At 32.2% G+C, this 10,226-nt stretch overlaps 3 protein-coding genes across 3 annotated transcripts in view; 2 read left to right on the top strand and 1 right to left on the bottom strand.

The window, feature by feature from the left end:
* LOC126742017 (disintegrin and metalloproteinase domain-containing protein 12-like) overlaps positions 1–3,745 on the top strand; it is an 80,787-nt gene extending 77,042 nt beyond the window's left edge. Inside the window, exon 14 of the mRNA XM_050448540.1 lies at positions 1,283–3,745. Within this exon, the coding sequence (XP_050304497.1) occupies positions 1,283–3,368 (2,086 nt within the window). The 3' untranslated portion in view covers positions 3,369–3,745. The remainder of the gene's footprint in view (positions 1–1,282) is intronic.
* A 3,299-nt stretch (positions 3,746–7,044) lies between these two features.
* Positions 7,045–9,126, bottom strand: LOC126742066 (uncharacterized). Its single transcript, XM_050448598.1, has 2 exons — positions 8,886–9,126; positions 7,045–8,705 (listed from the first exon to the last, which is right to left on the bottom strand). The coding sequence occupies exon 2, from the start codon at positions 8,630–8,632 to the stop codon at positions 7,505–7,507; it is 1,128 nt and encodes a 375-aa protein (XP_050304555.1). The 5' UTR covers positions 8,633–8,705; positions 8,886–9,126; the 3' UTR covers positions 7,045–7,504.
* Positions 9,127–9,151: 25 nt separating this feature from the next.
* LOC126742067 (cytochrome c oxidase assembly protein COX20, mitochondrial) lies at positions 9,152–10,212 on the top strand. Its single transcript, XM_050448599.1, has 5 exons — positions 9,152–9,218; positions 9,288–9,342; positions 9,422–9,609; positions 9,995–10,124; positions 10,181–10,212. Exons 2-5 carry the CDS (start codon positions 9,313–9,315, stop codon positions 10,202–10,204), a joined length of 372 nt encoding a protein of 123 aa, XP_050304556.1. The 5' UTR covers positions 9,152–9,218; positions 9,288–9,312; the 3' UTR covers positions 10,205–10,212.
* Positions 10,213–10,226: the final 14 nt, after the last annotated feature.

Here is a 10,226-nt window from a genome sequence, read left to right on the forward strand (position 1 = left end):
TTTTTCAAGTGTCAAAGTGGTATTATAAAACACTCTGTATACGTTCAAATTTAATATACATCGTGCTTATGTTTCATTTCATTAAAAACTTTAGCTAAAAATTAAAGAAAATAAAATGATCATCATGTCTAATAAAGTTATGCCCCAGATAAATGAATTGGATATTGTGGGACTCTTCTTAAATTTATAAAATTAATCAATAAATACGACGAAAATATTATTCTTCGAATTAATTTTAAAATAAAACTGTCAAATATGACCTTAGAGAAAACTAAAATAATTAAAACGATGATCTATTTAAGTTACGTACATTCATATGTACAAAATAAATAATTAATAAATAACTTCAAATATCTTTTTGCTTTGCCATTTTTGTTATTCTGTGTAGTCTTTAGCTTGTTTTTTCAGTTCTACTTTATTTTAGTTTTTTCTGTATTTCATTCTATTATTTTAATAATTTTACACTTGCCTCCTCTTATTTTAGTCGTACATTTTTCATGTTTTCTTTAGCTTAATTTTTTGTGAATTTTATTTAGTCCTTAGTTACTATACATTTCAAATACATCCGATTTTTGTCTGTCTTTGTCTTTTATTTCTTTAGCATGCTTTGGTGTTGGTGTGTCCTTTTGCCTTGTAAGTAGAATTGTTTATTACTTACTAACTCTTTGTCTATATAGTTTGCTTCATTAACAATTATTAGCAGTACGTTTTTCGGCTTTTAGTTTATAAGAAAATTTAATAAAACGCATGCGTTCCCGCTAAAACTTTTAAACTTCTCCAATATTGCACATGCTCCACGGCCCTATTGATTTCTTCCTTTGTGTACGATGTAGGTCAGTTATTATCAGTCAATGTTTCCATATTTATATATTTTCACTTTTAAAGTCATAGAAGAATGATGCAAATTTGTTTATTATATAAGCTGATTTATATAGTATATAATGTACATTTTCGCCTGTTTTAGGCAAGTATATAACATATTTATATGTTATAATATAGCACTTTTTTAGAATACGTATTGCACCAGTAATGAAATAGTGCATCTCAAACCCAATTCAATGTTTTTCAGATCAATATGCCAATGTAATAATAAAATTACGCTTTTAACTTTACCACAGGCAAATCAGTGAACTTAAAAAAAATTAAAAGTTACGCACCAAAACACTAAGAGAAAAAGTTGGCATCTATAAGAAGGAGAGCCACAGAACTTTATTATTCCAAATTATTCCTGATTTGCCGTCAAAAAAGCTCAAGGTTTAGTTTAATTAAATTCTGCTTCCAGGTGTAAATCGCCAAACAAGTCCCGTGGTCCACCTTTCCCTAATGAGTCTACCAAACGCACCGAAGCCAACCACTCTTTGCTTCATGAGGATTCTCCACCACCTGCTGGTCTTCACACCGAATTCTTTGGCAATTTTAAAGGTTTCAGCTTAACCCCTTTGAAAAAAGAAGAACCGGAGCCAGTAAGACCTGCACCGGCCCCGCCTGCAGCCGCCCCAACCATAGGCTGGAATATGACCGAGAGTTCGGAGACTCCCAACTATCAAAAACCCCCACCACCAGTGCCTAGTGTCAACTTTAAGGCACCAATCTCCAATTTATTCTCGAAGCCGGTGCAGAAGATGAACTCCTTCAGAAACAATACTTTGAAGAACAGCATTAAGAGTGTCAACAGTACTTCCACTGCTCCCGCCTTGCCTCCGTTGAACCCCGGAAGTACTGCCCGCCCGATAATATCTTCTCCCGTATTGGAAAGTTCAACTTCCAACGCCAAAGAGATCGTTTCACCCCTTAGAAATGCTGGAAAGTTACCTGTTAGGCCGGCACCAGAAGCCCCAAAGCCTGAAAGGCCTTTGTCGAATTCAGAAGTACCTGTGGTACCAGAGATTATCAAGAAAGATAAAGAGAACCTTGGGAGCAGCACAATAAACCGGATAGCCTCCTTTTTGAAATCCAGAGAAGACAAGAAGGCTTCCAATGACACTAACTCATTAACGAAAAACAATCAAGTGAAAGCCCAAAAGGTGCTGGACAAAGAAACGCTGAGAACACTGAAAATCTCAGATCCGGTCCCTCAAACTCACATCGAGGTCTCAATAACCACGTTGCCGGTAGATGCAGCGGCAAAGAAGGCTGTGGTGATGAGAGCACAGAGCATGAAAACCACCAAACCGAAGGAACGTCCCAATATTCCAAACTTTGGCTCCATGAGACAACCGGCTGGTTATAAACGACCTTTGAGCATCCCTTCAGGAGCTCGTCCAAAAAGCCCACCACCTCCAGCCCCCCCGCTGGAGGCTAGCAAGAGTTCTTCAAAGTTGTCCGATCAATATGATGATTGTTTAAACGAGGCTGTGCCCCTTGGAAAGCTAAGTGAGGAAAACAGCCCCACGAGCGGCGATAACATCTACGCCGTCATTGACGAGACCCCATCTCCTCCTAAAGTGAAAGAGCCCCCCACCAGTGATGGCTTCGGCTTATTGGGGGAAATAGTATCTGAGATCCAAAATCGGAACTTTGACTCCATTTACTCCACTTCAACGCTAAATCGAAAGAAGAAAGCGAAACAGGAAGCCGAGAGAAAGAAACAAGCTGAAGCCTTATCACCTGACTCATCCGAGTATGCTAACTCATCGATTTATAAGTCGGAAAATGAGTATAGCAATATGGGAGGGAGCACCACCTCAAGCGGGTATATACTACCCTCAGCCGTAAATGCTCCTCCCGCAAAACAACCTCCCACAAAAGAGGCTAAACCAGTACTTAGTTCTTTTAGGAAAGACGCCTCGACAAAACCCTTTGGGGATGCCCTGGATAGGTCGGCTGGACCGAGCGCACCAGAAGCTACCCCCAAAAAACCTACTAGTGATACATTAGACAGTAATAAAACAGCGAACAAATCAAAAACTGTCCCTTCAAAAATAAACAAGCAAATCACCCCACCGAACTTACGGGGGAGGAAACCTTCACCCACTAGGCCACTCTCACAAACCTCCACGAAGTCCAGTAGATCAGTAACAAACAGTCCGGACTTGGTGACGAGCTGTAATACCAGTTCTGGCACTAAGAATCCGGATGTGGTCGGTGGTGGTGCGACGAAAAAGCCCTCGATCAGTGCCAAACCGTCTGTAGCAGGTCAAAAACCGAATGTCGGGGTGAAAGTTGGGGGTTTTAAGCAAGAAAAGAGGGCGAGTGCCGAGGTGAAGCCTCCACTTGCCACGAAGGTGAGTAAAACGTCTCCCTCGGATGTTAAGACCTCTTCAGTAGGGTTGAAACATGCTGCCAGATCGAATTCTAACGTGGCCTCGTTACAGCAGAAATTCGAGGAGAAGAACAATATGAAAACCGCCCCCAAGGTGAAATCGTGAATTAAATTAAATTTGAAAGACTGTTAAGTAATTAATTAATTTGGCCCATCTACTTGTTTCAAGCTAAATGGAAATGTGCTGCTACGATAATTGTAAAACTAAATCAAAATTATTATTATTATTGTGTTTTTGTGACTGATTTAGTATTATTTTTGATGTAAAATATGTCCTTGTTGCAACAGTCTAATGGTTTTTAGACTTTCTCTTTATTAATAATTTCAGTGAAATTCTTATTAGTTTAGGTGACAATCAGGCATTTCTATGACACATTTGAACATGATATAGTTAAGTATTTTTGTTAATTTCTTTTGTATATAAACCAAAGATTATTATTCTCGTAAGACAAAATATTTGTAATATATATTTATTCAACAGAATTTGGGTTTTACTTATAAATCCTTAATACATACAGATGTATATATTTAATTTAAAAAAATTTTATAACTAGTGAATATTTTATTTTGTATTGTATTCTTAACATAAATATACTTTTTTATTATTGTTTTGAGATTTAATTGACGATTTTTTAAAAGTAGATCTTACGGAAATTTATAAATAATTACAGACTTTGCAAAAATTGAAATAAAAAAAAATTAAAGTCAATAAAGAAACGCTTTTTCAAAAACTATACAAATAGTACGTACAAAGCCCATAAACTGAATTAAATCATGAAAATGATTGGAAAATTGGCGTTCACTCTATCTTACTCAGTAGTCCAGTTAGAGAAGAATGAAAAACTTTTTATTTATTCCAGGCAATTGAAGATGTTTTTGAAATATCTTCCCAATAGTCAAAGAAAAAATTAAAATAGCCTAAAGGGCCTAAAAGAGCAATTAAAAGTTGTAAATATTCAAATAAGAATGTTTTAACTTCAATGCCTTAAACTGTGCCATTTTCGTCAACTGCCTGTGAAAAAATGCCTTTTATGAAAAGTAAATAAAATAAAAGTAAACTATCAGGCATAGATACTTTATTTAGATTTAAATTAAGAAAAAAGACAATGTATTTTACATTTATTTCTACAACGTTGTTATGTAATTAACTTTAATGAGGTTCTTATTTAGGCTCAGCATACCCTGTGCCTAAGATCTCACCAAATATTTTGACATTTGCACATTTACGTATGTTTCTAATTTAAATAAGGAAAACCAATTAAATTCAACCCAAATACAATTAATAAAGAGAAAAAAAGAGAATGGAGACAATCGCAACATCACGGAGTAAAAGAGTAAGTAATATGATTATACGTATGTTTTTACTAATTTTTTAAATACATTTTTTTTGTGGATTTGACGATTATAGAATCTGGGAGCAAGGTAGCAAATATTTCTTTGCAAACAAAATTTTCTAAAAAAATGGAGTGTTTACATGTTCATTTGTGACAGATCTAGTTTCGTATTTAATGTTAGCGCGGTTAATTAATTTTTGGAAAATAAATTATAGTCATAAATAAAAAAGGTTCGAACATTAATTATATTGGTTTCTTTGTGAAGCGATTCTGTTGGGTATAAATCATTTTTATGGAACAGTGTTTTAATAATTTGTGTTTTGGCACGTTTTAAGATAAAAAATGGCACCATCGTATTAATCTAATAAGAATTATTCAAGTCAGTTGAATACTTCAATTGCTCAGATTGCAAGACAGTTAGGTCATTTTCCAATAACTTCAACTACTTTTCTTTATTTGATTTTACTTTCAGGCAGTTGGAATCTGGATTTAAATTTAAAAAAACTATTCAATAGCCTGGGATAAGACATAAATAACATATTTTTTTATGTTCTTTTTATGACTACACCAAAAGAAGTAATTTTTAATTTTTTTCAACTGCCTGGAATAATGCCTTAATTTTATTTTGCTTCCAGGCAGTTGAATACAAATTTAAAAAACACATTAACTAACTAGAAAAAGAGAAAAATTAAGCGATTTGTTCCAGGCAATTGAAAACTGAGTAAAGACAGTTTTTCCATGATTTTTTTAACTTTAATATGCTAAATAAACAAATTATTATTTAATTGCCTAGACTTTAACTAAATGAAGAGATTTTCCATTTGTTTCAAATGCGTGGAAAAATGCCTTAATTTTTTTTTACTTCCAGACAGTTGAATACAAATTTGAAAAAACACATTAACTACCTAAAAAAATACAAAAATTAAAGAATTTGTTCCAGGCAATTGAAAACTGATCAAAGCCTGTTTTTCGATGATTTTCTCAACTTTAGGTGACAATCAGGCATTTCTATGACTTATTTGAACTTGATATAGTTAAGTATCTTTGTGAATTTCTTTTGTACATAAATCAAAGACAATTAATCTCGTAAGACAAAATATTTGTATTATATATTTATTGTAATACGACAGAATTTGGATTTTATGTAATATCCTTAATGCATAAAGATTTACACATTTATTAAAAATTCTTAAAAAATCATAGGAAACTAGTGAATTTTTTATAAATAGTGAATATTTCCTTAAAAGTATAAATATTTCTTGTTTGTTTAGATTTGATTTTTGGTTTTTTTACCTACTGTTCTTAATGTAAATATTTTCTCATTATTGTTTGGAAATTTAATTGACGATTTTTAAAGTAATGTTAAGGCAATACAGGCTTGCAAACAAAAATGGCATTTTAACTTAATTGTGAAAGATTAAGCACTACTACTGTTGAACACTAAAAATATATAGATAGAATCCATTGAGAACGTTAACTGCAGACCTGGATCAGATTACAAAATGGTCAAACCTAAATGGCTTTGTTTTTAACTACCTCTTAGTGTTCTGTAGTGACCTTTTCTTTTCACTGAAATAGATAATAAATGAAATGAAGCTAGAAATGTGGGTAAGAAACTAAATTATCATAACCAATTTCTAACAAGGCTCTTAAACTGATTTTTTTCCTGAAATTGTGAAAGTTTTATATTATGCAAATGTTCGCCGTTTTTTAGAGTATTGCTGCATAGTGTGGTCTTCCAATTATGATGTATATACATTTAGGATACTAAAAAGGTGCAAAAAAGTTTTTTAAATATTATTCCTGTAAGTTACATTTGGATATGTTTGAGTTGACATATGACCAGAGGTGTTTTTTTATCGGAAATCCCTTTATTGGCACCACGAAGAAGGTAATTTAGTTTCTGTACAAATTAATTAATAATTTGATTGATGTTCCGCATTTATTGAGTCTATTAAATTTTAATGCTTCTAAATGCGGCCATGGCTTATGAAATCATGAACTTGAATAAATAAAATTCATAAAATAAAATTCATAAATATCATAAAATTAATTATGGTTCCATACTCCAATTACCCGGATATAAACCAGTTAATCAGTCATAGTTTCATTAAAAAACAATAAGCAAAAACCAAGTCTTTTTCTTCTATACATCAGTCGAATGCTAAGAAAATTCAGTTTTAGGAATGTGGAGATTGAATTAAATGCCATATTCTTAACTTTTTTTTATTGATTAAGTTTTTTCTACATATTCTAAGGGATATTATATAAACATATCATGATTAGATTCTACACAAAATAAGTAATGTAATTCTATAAAAAATTAATGATATATGAAACAGTGATTAAACTAATGAAGTTATTTACTCTTTGCGTACATAATGTACCACTAACTTATACTTAGAAATTACTTAACTTAGAACTTTTACTAAATTCTTTCTAATAAAGCCTAGTATGTTTTTAATGGGATTTTCATTGGAATATTTTTAAAAATGAAGATATAATATTTTTGCACTTGGCTGACTTTAATATCGCTCATATTATGTTAAAAATTATAATAATAAATGTTAATAAATTATATTTTTTTTATGTGTCAGTTCATTAAGTGAACATTTTAAAAACATGGAATATCCTACTGACACAAAACAAGACTAATTTAAAAATTATTGCATGGCAGGTCCTTTTTCAAGTTATTTACAAAACTTAAACTTTGCATATTCTTAACATTTGTAAACTGCAGTTGCCTGAAAAGATAATAAACATAAATGATAATAAGTCCCTTCTTTTCTTTTTAACCATAATAAATTAAGAATAACTTATTAATGTTTTTGAAAAATAGATACTTTGAGTTAGACATTTATTAGAGCTCAAAAATAGAATAAAAAACATTTTGATTTCTATAACAGAATCAATTCATTTTATCGAGAAGCCTTCGACGTAATTCTTCACTGGCACCTGAGTCATGCCTGACTGTGAGAAGTACCAGCCCATAATACAGCTTCCAATTGGCACCCTTAATATTATCAAAAACATCCCCCGGAACCTGAAATAACAATTCCCAGTCCCCAGGTTTCCCTCTTGTTGAAAAATGTGTCCATTTTTGCACTTGACTTTGCCGATTTTGAAGATTCAGGACAGACAGCAGCTCCGGAATATCGACTTTCTGTTTCTTCAAGCGGAAAGAGATTACTTTCGGCCATGGAGCAACTTTGACTGCTAAAGGTTTAGCATTAAAATCGCCGTCTTTATATGGAGGGCATTGTTTTAACAACCAGGTGTAGGACTCATCGTTTGCTGATGTAATTAAAAAGAAGTTGGGGGGAGACACAAGACCTGCATTTGTAAACTGGAGTTCAATCTGGTTGGAATTTGCCATAGCAGTCATCATATGATCGAGAATGTGATTTTGAACTCTTTCTCCTTCTTCCTCAGTTAGTTCACCTCCAGGTTTATTGGATACAAATACCACCTGATAATTATTTTCCTTTCCATTCTCATTTATTTCCATTAAAGGATTCCCATTAGAAGTTTCTGTTTTATTGCTTATAGGAACTTTTGGTTGAGGTTCTGGATTTTCTTTAATAATCTTATTAGAATTTTCTTCTGGATTTGCCTTTTCTGGTAGTTGCACACCTAATAATGGCTTAATTAATGCCGGCATTGAAGAGTTTTGCCCACCATATTGGTTCAAATGGCGATTTATAGCCCGAAGTTGTTTCTCCTGAAGTCTTTCTTTGTATTTCTGGTTTTTGCGCCTTTGTTTTTCTCTACGTAATTGATCTCTTCTTTGTAACTCTGTTATGTTTGATTCGGGTTTCACTTGTAAGGTAAGGGGTGGATCTTTTACCACTTGGGCAATGGTTTGTAAGTTAGAATCTTTCTTTGAGGAAGAAGTTGAATCTGGGTTCTCTGATGACTTATCTTTATCGTCATCACTTGAGCCAATTACCATCTCCATTGTTTCCCATAGATTATCAACATCTTTTGAATAATCAGGGTTGTCTTTTAAATGTTTTTTTGTCTCCATTTTTGCCATATTTCAGTTCATTATCAAATTTAACATTTTTACACTATTTTGTTGCTTTATTGGAGTTATAGGTCCAGTATAACTAAAAAAGATAAATTAATAAGTTATTAGTGTTAAGTAAAAAAGTACTTTCTACAACATTGTTAATTCAGTTATAATCAGTCTATAGTACTTATTGACTACAGTCTAATTAATGTGTAGTTTTCTTTTAAAGTTTTTTCCAAAGGGCCATTGGGATGTTTGTAATAAAATATGCACTTACCTACTAATTTCTAGTAAACTACAACATAATCAATGCTCCTTGGGAAGAAGGTATTGTTATTTACATGTCTTTTAGTCCTTTCAAATTTAAAACAAAGTATAATAATATAATACTATTTTTAAGAGATTAGGTATGTTTATATTATTCATAAACAGTGTAATATTTATAATTATTTGAATTTGTATTGGTTGTTTCGTTGTTTGTATGCTCTTCACCTCTGTTACATTGAGGACATTGAGGTTACGTAGCGTTGACGTTACGTTGACGTAAATGTCAAATGAATTCATAACCTCATTCTTTGTTTATTTACTTATAATTTAGGAAGTTTTAAAGGTATTTACTATTTTTCATATTTTTGCTTTTAACTTTCACTTAATTCAGTGATTTTTATTTCATTCCTAGTTTTTCTGCTAAGCACTTGTAAACGATGTCGGAAAACCCTGAAAAGCCGGATAAGGTAAGTAAATTTAAAATAACAAGACATGCACTTTTAGTTGAAGATTCTTAAGTAAATGTTCAGTTAATTTTTATTTTAGAGCCTCATGATATATGGCCGGGATGTGTCACAAATTCCTTGTTTTCGCAACAGCTTCCTTTATGGAACACTGGGAGGTTTAGGTCTCGGATTGGTTCATTTCATGTTTACAAGTAAAGTACCGAAATCTGTTAATTACTCGGTATATTCATTTTCCGTTATTACTATGGGATATTGGATGGTGTGCAGGTAGGTGGAATTATTGTAATTACCAAGGATTATAGTATTTAAATCCTCTTACCTATCTTAAAACTCCACAAATTCTTAATCCAGAATCACATTCCACCCTCAAAACTATCCTGAAAAACTGCTTTACAGATTATTTTAGAAAATATCCCGAAAAATGTTAATGTTGCAATACACATTTCAAAGCTTTCTATTTGATGGTGCAAGAATCACTTTTATATAATTATTAAAAAAGAATTACTCTTTCGACACTGAAAATCCTTTTAGAAAATTTATGAGTACAAAAAATGAAGTATGAAGGACAAAAAAATCACTTAATAAATACCAATAGTCTTCACTGTATACTCTAATCTAAACAAAATTAAGCTAAAACCATTAATTTTTTTAGGTACAACTATTCCAAACTGAAATTTGAATTGACTAGGACACAAGAATTGCTCAGGGATAGGATAGCAACTGAGGGTACTGAACAAGAATATTTCCAGCCAGAAAAAGTCGAAGTAGTAGAAGTATTAGAGGTTTAGTAATCAAGTTTGTGCATTATTATCTTAGTATGCTTTTGTAAATATTGTAGGTACATAAAATTGTGACACTTTAAAACTTGAATATGGATGTTACTT

This window comes from Anthonomus grandis, chromosome 11 (assembly GCF_022605725.1).
Source record: "Anthonomus grandis grandis chromosome 11, icAntGran1.3, whole genome shotgun sequence".
Taxonomy (NCBI): domain Eukaryota; kingdom Metazoa; phylum Arthropoda; class Insecta; order Coleoptera; family Curculionidae; genus Anthonomus; species Anthonomus grandis.

Coding starts and splice junctions, on each gene's coding strand:
- LOC126742066 (XM_050448598.1), bottom strand. CDS start 8,632: ATGGCAAAAATGGAGACAAAAAAACATTTAAAAGACAACCCTGATTAT.
- LOC126742067 (XM_050448599.1), top strand. CDS start 9,313: ATGTCGGAAAACCCTGAAAAGCCGGATAAG. Junction 9,610..9,994: donor GGATATTGGATGGTGTGCAG/GTAGGTGGAATT, acceptor TAATTTTTTTAG/GTACAACTATTCCAAACTGA. Junction 10,125..10,180: donor AAGTAGTAGAAGTATTAGAG/GTTTAGTAATCA, acceptor TAAATATTGTAG/GTACATAAAATTGTGACACT.